At 37.5% G+C, this 18,139-nt stretch overlaps 1 protein-coding gene across 1 annotated transcript in view; it reads left to right on the forward strand.

Annotated features, from left to right (window-relative positions):
• GFPT1 (glutamine--fructose-6-phosphate transaminase 1) overlaps positions 1-18,139 on the forward strand; it is a 52,352-nt gene that overhangs the window by 7,768 nt on the left and 26,445 nt on the right. The window contains exons 3-9 of the mRNA XM_077766376.1: positions 605-712; positions 3,830-3,955; positions 7,415-7,473; positions 9,040-9,174; positions 11,445-11,506; positions 12,103-12,182; positions 15,883-15,988. Coding sequence (XP_077622502.1) covers positions 605-712; positions 3,830-3,955; positions 7,415-7,473; positions 9,040-9,174; positions 11,445-11,506; positions 12,103-12,182; positions 15,883-15,988 — 676 coding nt within the window. The remainder of the gene's footprint in view (positions 1-604; positions 713-3,829; positions 3,956-7,414; positions 7,474-9,039; positions 9,175-11,444; positions 11,507-12,102; positions 12,183-15,882; positions 15,989-18,139) is intronic.

Consider the following 18,139-nt stretch of genomic DNA (forward strand, 5'->3'; position numbering starts at 1 on the left):
GAGGAGGTTTGGGGCCTCCTCATTTTTGCTTTCCTGTAGCTGTATCTTCTGACAGCTGGTTTCTTCTGTACCCCCGCCTTCAGTCCACTCTGTTTCCAAAGAGAGTCTTCTATACGTTTTTGATTTCTCTGCTTAAGACTACTTCATGCTTTTTTAGTTCCTTCGGGTACCTTTTTCAAATTCTTTAGAAACTTAAGTAGAATTTCAAGGAATGTATTCCCTGATTGTCCTTGTGTATTTCCCTTCTGAGCTGGGTGCCGATCTTCTGCCTTTCTCCATGGTGCTCAGGTTGACACCCAACCTGGCGTGCTTTTTTTTTTTCCTTCAGCCTGTCGTACTTGTATTATATAATCCAGACCCACACTGTATTGTAATGACTTGTTCCCTTTCTTCTGAGTACATCATTAGAAATTTGAGGATAAAAATGGAATAATTTTCAGTTTTGTTTCTAGCAGCTATCGCTTGACATATAATAGGTTTTCAGTAAATGTGAATTGATGAACAAATGAATTAATTAGATGAAAAAATAATTTTTAATTAAAAGTTTTGTCTCATGATGATAATCTAAGTTTCTAAATCTAGCTTTTCTGCCTCTGTGATGTAGGGGTGGGAGTTGATGGAGGCAATGACAAGGATTGGGAAGCCAATGCCTGCAAGATCCAGCTCATTAAGAAGAAAGGGAAAGTTAAGGCACTGGATGAAGAAGTTCACAGTAATGTACTTAGTTCGAATTTTGTCCCGTCTCCCCTCCCTTTGCTTCCTTCTCCCTTTCCTACCAAATTACCTTTCTTCCCGTATTTTGGGGTTCTTTTAAGAATTGTGATGTTTCAAGTGGAAGGAAGAGAAGAAAAGTAGTTTTGTTGTTATCTCTGCTAGTGTACAGTATACTTAGCTTTAAAAATGGCCGTATTAACTAGGGGATGAAATTAGCTAGGTACCTTGTGTTCATAGCAAGCTCAGTATCCGAAAATGCAGGAACCACCATCCCTGAGGAAGGCCTTTCATAGGACAGAGGTGTTTTTATTGGTGCCCTTATTCTAGTGTCTTTGGAGTAAATGCCTATTTTGGACATATAGTCAGTCTGAATATTGCCCTTTTTAATAAATATGATATAATCAGGTAAGTATCATGTTTTCTTTCAGATTTTCTTATTTCCCTGGTATAAAGTAGTTGCCTAGAAATACATGCTCCATTAAAGAGGATATACTTCTCAATATTTAGTTCATAACATTATGCTTAAACATTTTAATTTTTCACGGGAAGCTTAAAAACAAAGCAAAAGCTTTGAAGCTTTTTTTAAATTGAAAAAAAAAAAAATTAAAAACATCTTCCACAAACTCCAGGAAACAGTAGGTTTTTTATGTACCTGCTCAAATGGATGCCATTGTAATCATGGCAAAGGAGTGCAGGTAGAAGAGGAGAATGGTAGACTTGGTCACTTTTTTCACTTATTTACCCACATAAGCCAAACATTTAGCTTTGTAGTACTTAGCAAATTAGATCAGTACTTATTTTGCACGTATTGTGGGTGAGATTAGTTTCGGGATGAGCCAGGCACCCAAATAACTATATTTCAAAAACTGTAGTATAAATATTTGGTGTACTATATGTACTGTATCCTGTATACCAGGCTGATTATAGTAGATTCCATAGGAGAGAACAAACAAATTGTTTAAGGATTCAGGGGAGAGCTAGTTCCCACTTGAAGTTGGGCACCGTTGGAGAAACTTGAGGTATATAAGGAATGCCTGTTGATTCTGTTTGGGTTGTGAGGATGAGAAGGGAGGACCTTCTGAATAGAATAGCATCAGCAAAGATAAGAATAGGGAAGCCAAATTTGATGGAATAGTGGGTAGTCCTTTTACTCTATAGTATTGGTAGTTGAGTGTGGGAAGCCAGAGGGCAGACTGTGACCAGAATCACCGTCTTTGCATATCAGCATGTTGCGACTTGCTACCTCCTGAAGGAAGTGGAAGATTGGGAATTAGCAGACATTGCTCCTGAATTTGTAACTGAGGAATCGCTTTGGAGAGGAAGCTGGTAATGTCTAAATGGAGATGCCTATATCCTGTGACCAAGTGCTTCCATTCTTGGGCATATACTTGGAAGAAACTCTATGAATAAGGGGATAGGACAGGATTCATTGCAGCAAAATGTAGAAACAACCTAAATGTCTACCGGTAAGAGAACAGGAGACTGAGTTGGATGTGATACAGTGAAGGAACATATGTAGCTTTTGAAAGGAGTGTACTGGACTTGGTTCTGCATATGAGAACATGGATAGGTTGTGGGAACCTAATATTGAGTGAAAGAATGAAAAAAGCATCCTTAGAGATGTGCAAAGTTAGTACCATTTAAAAAACAAAAGCATGCTATCATTTGTGGACACGTTACTGTCTGTATTAGATGTTCAGAGGCACAGGGGAGGCAGTGCTCCGTCAACCTGAGAACTCCCCGAGGAGGCATGGGATGGGGCCAGGGCATAAAGGAGGCATCAGTTGGCATTTTTACATTTTAGATCTTAAAAAATCTAGAGCACAAATGGTTAGGTGTTAATATTTGTTAACTCTGGGTGTGGATATTTGGATGTTTGTGGTGTCCACCTCGTTTCTCATAGCAAGTTTCAATTTATGACCTCTTAAGACAAAAGAGAAAGGAAGTCATTTCAGAAAAGGCCATGAGATTGATTATCAGTAACTTCTGACTTCATTAGTAATAGCTAACATTTGTTATTGCTGTGTCCCAGACACTCTACTGAGTGCCTTACTAGTCCTTAGTATAACCCATGAAGTAGGTAAACTTATCATCCTCATTTTGTAGATGAGGAAATTGAAACGCAGGAGTAAGTACTGTCATGGAGGAGTAGGTGCTGTCATGAGACAGTGTTGATAGTAAAGGCAGTGAAATTTGGTGGCAAAGGAAGGCTGTTATTCTAGGATGTAACAAAAATTTAAGATTGTTTTATATTTTATATCATCAGATGTAAAGCACGAATGGTTGTATCTTAACATTTGTTATCTCTGGATGTTAGCCAGACTTGGGTTCACATCCTATTTCTGCTTCCTGTTAGCTGTGACCTAGGGCAGTTTCTCTCACTCTTAGAGCCTCAGTTTCTTTATAAAATGGGGACACTAGTACCTAACAGAGTATTGTGAGGATTCGGCAACAAAATGAATATTTCTTGAACACTTACTTTATTCTAGCCAGTGTGCTAGGCCTTGATGACACAGTAGAGAACAAGATAGGCAGACTCGCTGACGTGATGGAACTTACTCTAGTGAGAGGGCCAGACAACAAACAAATAAATAATGTTAGGTAGTGATTAGTGCTGTGAAGACAAAATATAGTAGAGGTGACATTTGAGCAGAGACCACATTATTGTCTGAAGGGGGAGATTCTAGGCAGAGGGAACACCAAATTCAAAGACTATGTGAGCTTGGCCTGCTTACAGCTGAAAGTCAGTGGGCTAGCACACAGTAAGGGAGGGGGAGAGCGGCACGAGATGAGCTGGTGAGGAGACTGAGGACTGGGTCATGTGGGGTCTTAAGAATGATAGAGAAATGATAGAAAGGGAGGGAGAGAGTGAGCACACAAGCAGGGGAGGGGCAGGGAGAGGGAGACACAGAATCTGAAGCAGGCTCCAGCTGTCAGCACAGAGCCCAGTGCCAGGCTCAAACCCATGAACTATGAGATCATGACCTGAGCTAAAGTCAGATGCTTAACCAACCTAGCCACCTAGGTGCCCTGTAATAATTATATTTAAATATAACTTTTGGCATTATCTCTACAGCATGATTTAATATTGGAATTTTTCATTTTATATCTTCAGAGCAACAGGATATGGATTTGGATATAGAATTTGATGTACACCTCGGAATAGCTCATACCCGTTGGGCGACACATGGAGAACCCAATCCTGTCAACAGCCATCCCCAGCGCTCTGATAAAAATAATGGTATGAACACATTCTGCGTGCTTTGGAATGATTATAAAGGGGTGGCCGATGGGAGAAGAATGAAGACTTTTATGTTTTTGTTATTTTAATTTTTTTTTAATTTGGAAAATTTCAAGCATTTGCAGAAGTAGACAGTATGTAGAACCTGATGTATCTGTTACCCAGCTTTAACATTTAACAATACAAAATCTGTTCTGTTTCTCTGTATTCCTCCACCCAGATTATTTTGGAAGCTCTGTCTTTCTCTCCTTTTTCCTTGCACTTTGCTGTGTTGTTTGTCCTGTAGAGTTTCCTGCAGTCTAGATCTTGCTTAATTGTATGCATCCCAGGGTGTCATTTAAGTTTCTCTGTCTCTTCTATTTACTATAAATTGGTATGGTATTGATTTACACGTGGAGGTATGTAATGTTTGAGCATTTTTCTTTTTGTATTATTGGTGGCCATAGATTATTGCCAATTAATTATTTCTTTAGGGATTTGTAAAATGCTGATAGTCAAGTACTGTCATTCATTTTTCACTTACCTTAAATACTTCTGTAAAGAGAAACTTCTCCATATCAACTGCTTAGTTACCCAGAGTTCCATATTATATAAGAGAGGCAGGATAAGTATTTGATTTTTTTCACTTTATTTACCATTTTTCAAAAATGAAGTGGTTCTAATGTTCTAAGATGAACGAGTTTCTTTTTCTTATTATAAACTCACAAATTTAAAATACTGTATTTTTTAAAAACACAGGAGTAATAATCTGTATTGATGCACAAATTTTCCCATCTTTGGCTATTGGAGCTTATTTAGGTTGGTTCCTGACATGACACAAGTAGGCTTAATAGTCTTTGTTTCAGGTTCATCTAATTTTGCCCCAGACTTGGAATCATCCATATCTCTAAGGATCCTTAGTTCCTTTTAGTGGAAATGGTATATAAAGACTATAAACCAGGTGCTCATTGCACTGAGGTCTTTAGGTGGACAGAGCAGGAAAATAGCTCTGTGGGTGTGTGCATGCATGTATAAGTTTAAAGATAAAACACGGCATAATATTACACTAACGCTTTTGATTCAAATCTAATGCTGGAAGGTTTTTATTTAACCTCCTTGCTCTGATAGATTTCCTTCCAATCTCACCTAAAAACTCCATTCTTAACACCTGCAACATACTTATTTGATTTATTGTATCATCTACATACAACAGAATCCTCATACCAGTACTACCATAAGTATGTTTACTGTTTTTTGTTAAAATTTTTATTAATATTTTTGTCATTAGAGTGTATCTCTTTAGAGATATATAATCAAATTACTGTATTTTAGAGTCACTTGTAATAATCCCCTGTGGTTGTGATATTATCAGATACAACATTATGTTGATCTGTTATATTTTATTTTAATGTTTAGGGATTGACCATCTTTAAAATTTTTACTTCAAACTGTGTGCATAGTTCTGAAGTCATACCAATAAAGAAAGTCTAATTTGTATCCTATTTCCTCTTCCTTATTCCTTATCTGTAGATAACCATTTAACACATTTTTTAGACTGTTTAAAAAAATTTTTTTTAATGTTTATTTTATTTCTGAGAGAGATAGAGCATGAGCAGGGGAGGGGCAGAGAGAGGGGGAGACACAGAATCCAAAGCAGGCTCCAGGCTCCGAGTTGTCAGCACAGAGCCTAATTGTCAGCACAGGCTCGAACTCAGGAGCTGTGAGATCATGATCTGAGCCGAGCTGAAGTCGGACACTTAACCACTGAGCTACCTAGGCGCCTCTATTTTTTTTTTTTTTAATAAGCAAATATATCCATTTGTATATATATGAATATGTGTGAGTATATACATACCTTTTGAGAAAAGATTTTATGATTTCATTATAATAATTCAGTAGCTGTCCTTTTCAGGTATTTATGTTTCACATAATTATTATTAAATTGGATTTGAATGCTAACAGCTGTTCAAACTTTTAATACTGACAGCGCCTTTATAAGAGTCCTACAAATTTGTATCTAGGTTATGTTTTGAGACTTTGACATTAAGGCTTTGTATCCCATAGTCAGCTGTTTATGATTCTTTGTGTTCCAGCAATAAAATTTTTTTTCTTAGATTTATTTTTGTAGTATCATTTGGTGGTATCTCTTTTTCACTTAAAAATCTATTATTTGATTTGTAACTTATTCAGTTCAAGCTCATTTAATATCAGCCCCAAATGTCAGATCTTTATATTTAAAAACATTTTGATAATTTAGTATTCTAATTTTACATTTTTTTTAAGTAGGCTCCATGCCCAGTTTGGGGCTTGAAGTCACGACCCTGAGATCAAGAGTTGCATGCTCTAGCAATGAGCCAGCCAGATGCCCCAGTATTCTAATTTTATTTATTTATTTATTTATTTTTTAAATGTTTTCTATTCATTTCTAGGAGAGAGAAAGAGAGAGAGCGTGAGCAGGGGAGAGTCAGAGAGAGAGGGAGTCACAGACCGAAACAGGCTCCAGGCTCCGAGCTGGCAGTCAGCACAGAGCCCGACGTGGGGCCCGAACCCACGAACCGCAAGATCATGACCCAAGCGAAAGTCGGACGCCCAACCGACTAAGCCACCCAGTCGCCCCCCCAGTATTCTAATTTTAAAGAATAATTTATAAGAATTTTAAATAATAAATCCATATTAGTGGTCTTTACATACACTGTTGAGGGCTATAAATAATAATATTGCCAATTCTTAGTTTAATCAAAAAGATCAAAATTATTCTGCTACATATCTACTTGATCTTGGCATGCTGTTTTAACATTAATTTATCTGACATCTCAAGAATTGTCTGGATCTCAGCTAAGTAAATTTTACTATAGATCTGTATAGCTGGATTTTCTTTTTTCTTTTGAATTAAAAAAACTTATTTTTAGAGAGAGTAAGAGAGAGCCTGTGCCAGGGAGAGGGACAGACGGGGCCGGTGAGAGAATGTATCCCAAGCAGGCTCCGAGCTCAGGATAGCTGGTTTTTCTTTTTCTTTAACTTAAGTTCTTAAACTCATTTAATGTAAATTAGGTAATTGTTTTAGTTTGAAAGTCTTTCTCTTTAAATTTAGGAGTTTTTTTCTGCCTAAGAATGAATGAAGAAGGAAATGAGAATAATAGCTGTATTGGTCAGTCTTCTTGTTTTGCAAATGAAGAAACCCCAGGAAATTTACCCCTTTCATATGGTGAGATTAGATTAGTAGTTTAGCCACAAATGAAATTGATGTCTTGTAGACCCCAGTTTATTTTATTCCCTCTACATCCACTTCTCCAGCACTGTGTGCTTCCACTAAACCACATAAATAATGCTGCTAATCTACCCAGGGAGAATCTGATAATGAAAAGTAGAAGATATATGATTACACTTGGAATTCTAGCATGTGACTTGACAAGTTGTGGCTATTTACAGTGTTTACTAGACCTATAATTTTTTGTCATCAATACTTTTTATCTCTTTTAGAATTTATTGTTATTCACAATGGAATTATCACCAACTACAAAGACTTGAAAAAGTTTTTGGTAAGTAAAGTGACCTGAAAAGACAACAGGCTTTGAGAAATTTCTAATGGAGGGCAGTGAGGTTTGTTGGGTTGTGCCGCACCATCTAGGTGTGATCACGTAATTCCTGAGATGGTTACAAGGGTTTGGAGTTTACCGGACTTTTCTTTGTGATAGTGGAATATTTTTGTTTTTTATGTGAATAAGAAATAATTACTTGGCTTTATTATAAATTTGACCCAAAAGCTCAAATTAAATTGGAATTTTGGGGGGGTGGACATTGTTTGCATTGTGAGAGATCTTGTTTGGCATTTTAATTTATTTTATTTTTTAATTTTTTTTTTCAGTGTTTATTTTTGAGAGAGACCGAGACAGAGCACAAACAGGGGAGGGGCAGAGAGAGAGGGAGACACAGAATCTGAAGCAGGCTCCTGGCTCTGAGCTGTTAGCACAGAGCCCGACGCAGGGCACAAACTCATGAATTGTGGGATCATGACCTGAGCCAAAGTCAGATGCTTAACTGACTGAGCCACCCAGGTGCCCCTTTGTTTGGCATTTTTCAAAGCTTCAGGATACATAAGAAGGATTAGGACAGATTAAATGAAGGTTCTATGCCCTAAATAGCCAGGTATTACAATGTTCATGATGATGACCTTCATGAGTGCCTCTTGGGGCTGTCCAGTTGAACTTTTCTGCAGTGATGGAAGCTTGTACCTGTGCAATATAGTAGCCACTGTCCACATGTGGTAATTGAGCTAGTATGACTGAGGGACCAAATTTGAAATTTTATTTCATTTTAATCAGTTTTTAAATTTTAATTTTGAGGGATTGAGAGGGAGGGAGGGGCAGAGAGGGAGACAGAGGATCTGAAGAAGGTTCTGAGCCATCAGCACAGAGCCTGACATGGGGCTGGAACCCACGAACCATGATGTCATGACCTGAGTCAGAGTCAGAAGCTCAGCTGACTGAGCCACACACGCACCCCTCATTTTAATCAGTTTAAATAGTCACATATAGCTAATGGCTATTGTATTGGATAATGCAATATCATTACCCAAGAAAGAATCATTATATTCATTATGGAATTATTATTTTGTGAATGTTATATATTCCATTATATTTTAATCATTTAAAATTTTCTTTTTTAAAAAAATTTATTTTGAGAGAGAGAGAGCAGGAGCAGGGGAAGGACAGAGAGAGGGAATCCCAAGAGAATCTAACAGTGCAGAGCCTGATGTAAGGCTTGATCTCATGAACCATGAGATCACGACTTGAGTCACAATCAAGAGTGGAGGCTTAACTAAGTGAGCCACCAGGTGCCCCTACAATTTTCTTAATTTATATGTAGCATATATAAGTATATATAATTAAAAGCATATATTCAGTTGCACAAAATAGTTGACTATTTTGGATTTGCTATAATTAGATGGTGACCTTCATTTTGAACAATGCTAATGGGGTATGGTGGTCAAAAAATATTAGCAATTGTTTAGTGAAATTTTTGAGAAAACAAATTCTGTAGAAAAGATTTGGATATCATGAATATTTTCTTAAATGTGTCAATTTTTTTTTCCTTTCTAATTACAGGAAAGCAAAGGCTATGACTTTGAATCTGAAACAGACACAGAGACAATTGCCAAGCTTGTTAAGTACATGTATGACAATCGGGAAAGTCAAGATATCAGTTTTACTACCTTGGTGGAGAGAGTTATCCAACAATTGGTATTAAACCACACTTTTTTTTTAAGATTTATTTTTTTCCTAAGTAATCTCTACTGTGGGGCTTAAACTGTAATTACTGGTCAAGAGTAGTATGCTCTACAGACTGAGCCAGCCAGGTGCCACTAAACCATATTTTTTTTTAAGTTTTAAGTTAAAACTTAAAAAGCTTTATTTATTTGTTTGTTTAGAGAAAGCGCAGGAGAGGGGCAGGGAGAGGGAAGAGAATCCCAAGCAGGCTTTGTGCTCACAGCATGGGGCTCTATTTCAACAAACCATAAGGTCATGACCTGAACTAAAATCAAGTTGGACGCCCCTAAACCATGCTTTTTAAGATTATCGCCAGCATTAATCACCAACNAATTTATTTATTTTGAGAGAGAGAGAGGCAGAGAGAGAGGAGACAGAGAGTTCCAAGCAGGCTCTGTTTATCAGCGCAGAGCGCAACATGGAGCTCAATCTCAACGAACCATAAGAACATATCCTGAGTCAAGATCAAGAGTCGGACACTTAACTGAGCCACCGAGGTGCTCTTCAACTTGATTAATTCTGAGAGACTCTGACCACTCCCTTCCCACACACTTAAAACTGCTTCTTTTGCTAGTTTAGTGTCATGAGAATTACAAATAATCCAAAATCAAAGAGTTTGTCTAAAAATAAAGGAAGCCATGGATACCACACACAAACATGTACATAACAGGTGCAGTCGTCATCACTTTCTTGCTTCCTACTCACTCATGTTCTTCTCTGTAACTTAGCACAAGGGTAGTTTCATCTGAAATGCACACTCTATTCTGCCATAACGTCTGCATGTCTCTGAGCCTATACAGTCAATTCTGTGTTTTTCCTTATGGGGACTTTTCCTTGGCCTTGTAACACTGTAGAAAAGTATTTCCCAGCTTAAGAAAAAAAATGGCATTCTTTTTGATCCCGTCCCAGTTGTCCTAGTTAAAGATTAAGAATATCAGAGATCCACAAAAATCCAAATGCATGGTGATAACTGCCTTCCTCACTCATAACTCTAGCTTTACCATTTATTTATTTATTTATTTTTTATGTTTTATTTATTTCTGAGAGAGAGAGGCCCCATGAGCAGGGGAGGGTCAGAGAGAGAGGGAGACACAGAATCCGAAACAGGCTCCAGGCTCTGAGCTAGCTGTCAGCACAGAGCCCGACGTGGGGCTCGATCCCACGAACCGTGAGATCATGACCTGAGCCGAAGTCGAACGCTCAACCGACTGAGCCACCCAGGCGCCCCCACTAGCTTTCCCATTTAAAAGCCCTTCACTTTTCTCTGAAGGTCCAGCCCTCACTTCCTCCTCCTGCTCAAATCTTTTGATGTCTGCAGGAAAAGGAGGAATCAGGAAGATGAAGAAAATAGAGGCCTGGTCTTTCCCTTTACTCAAGGGAAGGCCTTTCTAGCCTTTTCTTGTTTCTATTCATTATGTAACCCAGTTTGTGTTCTGTGGTGGTCCCTTAGCTCAGCTCTCCTACCTTCTGTTCCTTCTTTATTCACTCTTTTTTTTTTTTCTAAATGTTTATTATTTTTGAGCAAGAGAGAGAGACAGAGCATGAGTGGGGGAGGAGCAGAGAGAGAGAGAAAGAGAGAGACACACACACACACAGAATTCGAAGCATGCTCCAGGTTCCAAGCTGTCAGCACAGAGGACAGAGCCTGACGCAAGGCTTGAACTCAAAAACTGCGAGATCATGACCTGAGCTGAAGTCAGTGCTTAACTGACTGAGCCACCCAGGTGCCCCTCTTTATTCACTCTTGAATTCCTTAGGTCCTGTCCCTGAGGAGGTTGGGTTGAGGGAGTGGTATGGTGTACATGTTAATTGTGGTTGTGTATATGTTTATCTCTAATAACAAGGTCAACAAGCATGGAAGTTAACAGTGGTATAAAATCACTGGATTTTTGGATTACTGGCCTAGGGGTCTCCTCCTTGCGCTCTAATGCACAGTATCTGAGATAGGCTGTATCTATTGAGAAATGTTAGTATTGTGTAAAATAGTGCTTTAAATAATAGTCCATTTTGGAGCTATTATCTACTGAGTATATTTCAAGAGTGGGCTTGGTTAAAAAGAGTGTCTTGGATACACCAAAGCTCAGGAATGAGTGTCTGCCTAAAATTTGGACTTGTTTATAACTTTAAAGAGAGCAACATGTGAACAAAAATTTCTGTGCCGAAGTCAGTATGTTTTAGGCATTTCACATTCGATAATTAATTATAAAAAAATATTGCTAATGTATTTTTTTTTCCCTTTATAGGAAGGTGCTTTTGCACTGGTATTTAAAAGTGTTCATTTTCCTGGCCAAGCAGTTGGCACAAGGTATGTACAGATTTAATAATGACTAATAATTATATGCATTTTGAAACATTTGAATTATAAGTGTATTCTCTGTACATGATGATTACTCTTTACTGTAAAGACTTGCCCTTTCCTCGATCTCATGCCATATCTATATGTTTATTTCATACGCCCTTCCTTGTCCATTTTTCACCACTTTTCCACTTCACAGAACCCCTTAATAAAGCAGATATATTTTGGCATTTATAACTGGGCTTTTGTCTCTGTTGAGACACTATGGTTACTTTGTGAATTTGGATATTGAATATTCTCTAATTTCAGGCTCCCAACATTAACTTTTTCCATATTTTTTGGAAGCATACATCCTAAACAGATTCCTAGATAATTGTACCATCACTACTTTTGCCAGGATATCTAGGCCTGATCACGATGTCCTTTTTAGAACAGTGAGAAGCCCTAATATTTGCAAATTCTGTTTATGCTGTGCTTTTGTTATACCTGAAGTCGAACCTGGAGGGACAGTTTAAACATTACTTTAAGAGTGTCAGCTCATTAAAATTTATACCAGTGCATTAGTTATGGAAATGGCTTCATTCTGTTTTAATTTTGCTTAACAGACGAGGTAGCCCTCTTTTGATTGGTGTACGAAGTGAACATAAACTCTCTACTGATCACATTCCAATTCTCTACAGAACAGGTAAAAACTCTTCCTACATCATGCCATGAGGAAACTGTATAAATTGAGTGCAGTAGATATAAAGAACTGTTTCCTTTAGATTGAAATAAATGCCTCTTTGGTTAGATCCACACATGTATATATATAGTTCTGTCTAGACATGAAAAGGATTTGTTGTGATTTCTCTGACGAGTAGAATTTTTTTCTGTTGTATATCCTTAGCTAGGACTCAGATTGGATCAAAATTCACACGGTGGGGATCACAGGGAGAAAGAGGTGGGAAATGCACTCTGCATGGATGGGGAAGACTCTTATCCTCTTTTGTTCATTCTTTACTAATTCTTTGTTCTTGGAGTGAATGAATGTGCTGGGCCTCTAAAAATGTGCTTTTTTATGGGGAAACATATTTTGACATTTTTCTAATTTGCAGAGTATATTTTGTCTGTCTGCTTTTGGCATTTAGAAAACTGCTTTTAATAATTTGTTTCTTTAAGATTTCTGAGATTGAAATTATAAAATTTATTTTTTTATTTTAAGTTGAAATCATGTCAGATACATTACTATAAATAAGATGCTTACATTGACAAAAGAGTGTTGTGTGTTAGGCAATTATAGATAGAATTCAGTGGTAGTTATTTGAATACTGTATTCTAACTTCTTACAAAATTATGTTTAAATGGTCTTTATTTTATGCATGACATTTTACTTTTAGATTTACATTCAACATCTTGATTGCCATGTTTGAAATTGGAGTCTTTTTATATTGTTTATGTTTGAAATTTGTTATTTTTTTATAGGACTTTCAGCCATACAAACTCTGGATAATTTTACTGATATAATTAGACCCCCCAAAATGGCATGCTCTTTTCATTTACTTATTATGAAAAGCTTTCCAAGTAAAAGATAGGGAGTGGTAAATTCATTGAAATTGAAACCCATGTTATTAATGTATAATTTTTGGTTTCTTGGAAAAAAATAGCAAAGGATTCTAAACCTCTTCATCTTTAGATAGTAACTGCTTTAGCTCTTTTATCTAAAGCAGAAAGTTATTTCCTTAAATAGCCTTCGACCTTGAAATGGTAGGATTTCTTCTTACATCCCCCTCCCTCTCCTTCTCTTTTCAGAAGAAAAACTAGTTTACCAATGAAGGTACAGAATTTTGGATACAAAGTTGCAGATTCCTGTTAATAACCCTGCTTCTTTATACATTACTTCTGTGTTATTATCTTGCACATTTTCTTAGGCTGCTTTTAGAAATAATGGAAAAACATTGGCTAAGATCTTAAGTTAGAGGAGAAACCTATCATGAGACATTTTTTTAAGATGAGGCATCGTATTTTAGTGACCTTTATTTCTCTAGTTGCTAGTAGGTAGATAATGTATGACTCAGCAAAGTTTCATTTAAAAGGTTTAGTTTCTTATTCAAGAGACTGTGTAAAGGGGAGAACACGGGACCAGCTTTTAAGCTTTCGCTATTTTCTCTAGGTGTAACGACTGACCAAAAAAAGGGGATAGTAATAATTGTGTGCCACTCAAATCAGATAATTGATGTACCGCAAAACATTTTATAGATTGTAATAGGTATAGGTATCAAGTGGTAACGTGCTTTTTATTTAAATAGGCAATGTTACCTTAAATCCTTCTAAATCTTAGAATTAAATATACCTTGTTACTTGAAGAATGACCATTTGGAGAAGGAATATAGTGAAACTTGATACCATTAGGGCATTTTATGACCAAAGCTGGTGGTATTTATTTTGAAAGTCTAGGTGCTGGGCTATCCTTCTGTATGTTCTTTGATTCACTTTTTTTTTTTTAATGTTTTATTTATTTCTAGGAGAGAGAGAGAGAGAGAGACAGCTTGAGCAGGGGAGGGTCAGAGAGAGAGGGAGTCACAGACTGAAACAGGCTCCAGGCTCTGAGCTGGCAGTCAGCACGGAGCCCTACACGGGGCTTGAACCCACGAACCGCGAGATCATGACCCAAGCGAAAGTCGGACGCTTAACTGACTAAGCCACCCAGGCGCCCCGATTCACTTTTTTTACATCAGTAAAATTCACTCTTTTTTGATGTGCAGTTTCATGAGTTTTGTCAAGTGCAAATGGTTATGACCACCACCGTCCCCGCAAGTTCCCTCCAGCTGTAGCTCGGTAGCCAACCAGCCCTTGTTCCTGTTCCCAGCCCTTGGCAAACACGGATCTGCTTTATCCTTCTGTAGCATTACTTTTTCTAGGATGTCCCATTACAGGTAGTTTTTAAAGTGTGATATCTTTTTTGCTGTTGAATTTGGATGGAAAGGGCTGTTGTATTTTCATGTGTAAAACCCACCAAACGAGCATGGATTGTGGAGAAATTTGGATGTACATTTTTACAAAAAAAATTTTTTAAGTTTATTTTTTGAAAGAGAGACAACATGAATCAAGGAGGGGCAGAGAGAGAGGGAGAGAAAGAATCCCAAGCAGGCTCCGTGCTGCCAGTGCAGAGCCTAATGCGGGGCTTGAATCCACGAAACCACGAGATTATGACCTGAGCTGAATCCAAGAGTCGGATGCTTAACTGACTGAGCTAACCAGGTGCCCCTGATGTACATTTCTAAGAATAATTATAAGCAAGTCTTTATAGACCTGCATTTAGACGACAGACACAACATGAATGTTTACAAGTATATTTATAGTGTCCTAAGGCCATTGTGTCATAGGTTATAAGGTCTAGTATGTCCCGATCTCAGATAAAGGTGCTTTTTTGTCTCTTTGACATTTATATAGATTTTAATTTGTGTTTTTTTTTTATATTTGTCTAATTTGTCAAACTTCACTTTGCTTTCCAGTTTTGACTTTAGTTGTGAATGAGCAAAAGGGAAAAAAATTCTTCATTCATGACTTGACATATTAAGTAGAGATGCCAGAATTCTAAAGTTCTAGAATTAAAAGGACATTATTGCAGGCAACCCGTCTCTCCTTTGCTGTCCTGCCCACTGTTCCTTTTTAATGTATTCAGTTAATTTCTATCTATTAAAAAAAAGTATATTGTTAGTGCAGAAGGATTGTATTTTATCCTGACTTAAAACAAATGTAAGAAAATCCCATTTTAAGAAGAAGAGGTTCTAGTTTATAATACTTCCAGTCCTTAGCAGTAGATGCCATATACGGTAAATCATAGAGAGTTGTTAAGTATCTTTGTTTTAAAATCACAATTAGTGTAGACTGCAACCTGATTTGCTATGCTGACTTTTAAAATCTAGAGGTTTTGTTATAATAAAAATTCGTATGCCACTAGTTTTCACTTTTTCATTGAATAATTTTGACATATTTAATGTCATTTTAATGATAAGTTTAGGTACACAAACTTCTGTGTATTCTATCAAGTTTTGTATAAATTTAAATTAAGATTAGGCTTATATATACTTTTAATTTAAAAAAAGAGTTAGTGACAATAGTGAATTATTTGCCTTTTACCTGGAAAAGAAATATTTAAAAATTTGTAATGTAGCACTGTTATCTGCCACGCTCTCTTTGATAGTTGCTATTTCACTCTACACTTTTTGTCTGTTCTTGTTGGCTTATTGCATGGAAATAAGGTGATCTACCTAGCATTTTAGAATTGCTGAAATTATTTTGTGTTGCTATGGATTTTTTGTTGATTTTGAAGAAAATTATGTATATTTCTATATTGGTCATGGTCTTCTACACGTGTGCTGATTTGTGTTACCTCTGTGCTCTAGGCAAGGACAAGAAAGGAAGCTGTAATCTCTCTCGTGTGGACAGCACAACTTGCCTTTTCCCTGTTGAAGAAAAAGCAGTGGAATATTACTTTGCATCTGATGCAAGGTGAGCGTCTTTCCTTGATTCAGAGAATTTTAGCAAAACCTCTCATGTTACAGAAACCAGAAGTCATTTTGTATATATCTTGTTACGCTGTGTAAGAGAATTTTGTCAATTAGGGAAATGTTGGTGCTCTTTTTGGAGATGTGGTCCTAAGAAAACTTTTTCTCTCAAGTCAAAGCACGCAGGTTAGTTTTCTAAGAAAAGATAACAGCTCTTGAGTCTTATTCCAGCATATTAACTGATCTCTTGTATATTTTTCCTCTTCTTTTTGGAGCCTTAGCCAGGTCTTATAGGGAGGAGAAATTTTAGATTGGAGAATAGAATGGTTTAGTGTCCCACCAGTTATAAGTTATAGTATAGTTGCTGAACCATTGTAGTTTTAGTCCATTAAGGACACACCTTTTTAGTTCAGAAGTAATTTGCAGTGTAATCACTTTTTATAAAAGAAATAGTACTAGACTAAGACATTTTGAGTGAAAAATACTGTGGGATGCTTAGATGCATTTATAAATGGAATGCTAATAGTGATGAGGATAAAACAGAATCACTCACGTTGCTGACAAGTATTTGGAGTCATTTGTTGTGCCTGAAAGTAAGGGGATCTAAAGATGAGAGAGTGTCGCGGGTTAGATCTTGCCGGGAATGCATTATCTCGGTGGAAGAATAAGCTTCACTGTTGCCTAAGTTTGGCAGGTGTGGAGTCAGTGCTGGGATGCTTCATTGCTGTCACTGAGTCAGTTGGTTGGACTTGAGAGTTATAGTTAAATAAACTAGAAATTGTCGTTCACTCCGACATTCATATTGAACACTCTGAGCAAAGCCATGTGGTATGCTTAGGAGATAATGGTGAGTAAAAATAAAAATATACTTGTCCCATGGCTGGAGTTGGTGGAGCATGCGACTCTTGATCTTGGGTTTGTGAGTTTGAGTCCTCTGTTGGGGATGGAGATTACAGTCAGTCAATCAATCAATTCCTATGTTGGGGATGGAGATTACAATCAATCAATCAATTCATTCCTTTCCTTCTCTTCCTTTCTCCCTTCCCTTCTTTTCTTCCTTGCTTCCTTCCTTGCTTGCTTCCTTCCTTCCTTACACACACACACACACACACACACACACACACACACACACACAGACACTTGTCCTTAAGGAGCTCCTTACTGGAGGAGATAAATTTTGATCAGTCATGCAAGTATAGAATTCCAGCTGTGACAAGAGCCACAGAACCCCTATAACAGTGACTTACACTCCTATGGGTAAATTTCTTTAAAGGAATGACACTTGAGAGATAAGGACATATTAGGAGTTAATTAGGTGACGAGGTAGAGGGAAGAACATTCATTTCTGCAAATCAGTCTATGAGAGTTCAGGATGGGTAGCAGTGTGGCTGGCATAGAGGAAGTTTGGTGGGAGTGGAGGCTAGAGAAGGAGGTGGGGTCATGCTTTGTACTTTGTGGTTTTCTGAAGAGCTAAAAGGGAAGCCATCAGGTGTTTTGTTGGGTGAGGGAGAAATCTTGGTTAGAGTTGCCTTTTGATATTCATTTTGGCAGAAATGGAAAACGGATGGAGGGAGATTAGAGAGGATGTGGTTGAATAAGTCAGCAGGTTGCTACAGTAGTCCAGCCAAGAGCAGATGGTAGCTTGAACTGGTTTGTGGTGGTGGACATATAAGCCTTGAGAAATATTTAGGAGTTAGGGGCGCCTGGGTGGCTCAGTCGGTTGAACGCCCGGCTTCCGCTCAGGTCATGATCTCGCGGTTCGTGGGTTCGAGCCCCGCATCAGGCTCTGTGCTGACAGCTTGCTCAGAGCCTGGAGGCTGTTTTGGATTCTGTGCCTCCCTCTCTCTCTCTCTCTTTCATAAATCAGTAAAACATTTAAAAAATTTTTTTAAAAATTAGAGGATTTGGTGATAGATAGAATGAGGGCTATTCTGACCTGATCTAATCTATTTTGGTTTAATGTGTTGTACTGAGATCCTTTTATTCATTGTTTATGGTAACCGCCAACTGCCCTGTCGGGAATGGCCTTGGTAACCAGAAAGTTATCAGAGATACTACAGGGTGATAGGTTTGAATTTAAACATGGGCCATGTGTCCTAATGATAGTTTTATTTGTAATAATCATTCTTGATTGTTGATCGTACTGTCTCCTTGA

Source organism: Crocuta crocuta, unplaced genomic scaffold, assembly GCF_008692635.1.
Source record: "Crocuta crocuta isolate KB4526 unplaced genomic scaffold, BGI_CrCroc_1.0 scaffold113, whole genome shotgun sequence".
Lineage (NCBI taxonomy): Eukaryota > Metazoa > Chordata > Mammalia > Carnivora > Hyaenidae > Crocuta > Crocuta crocuta.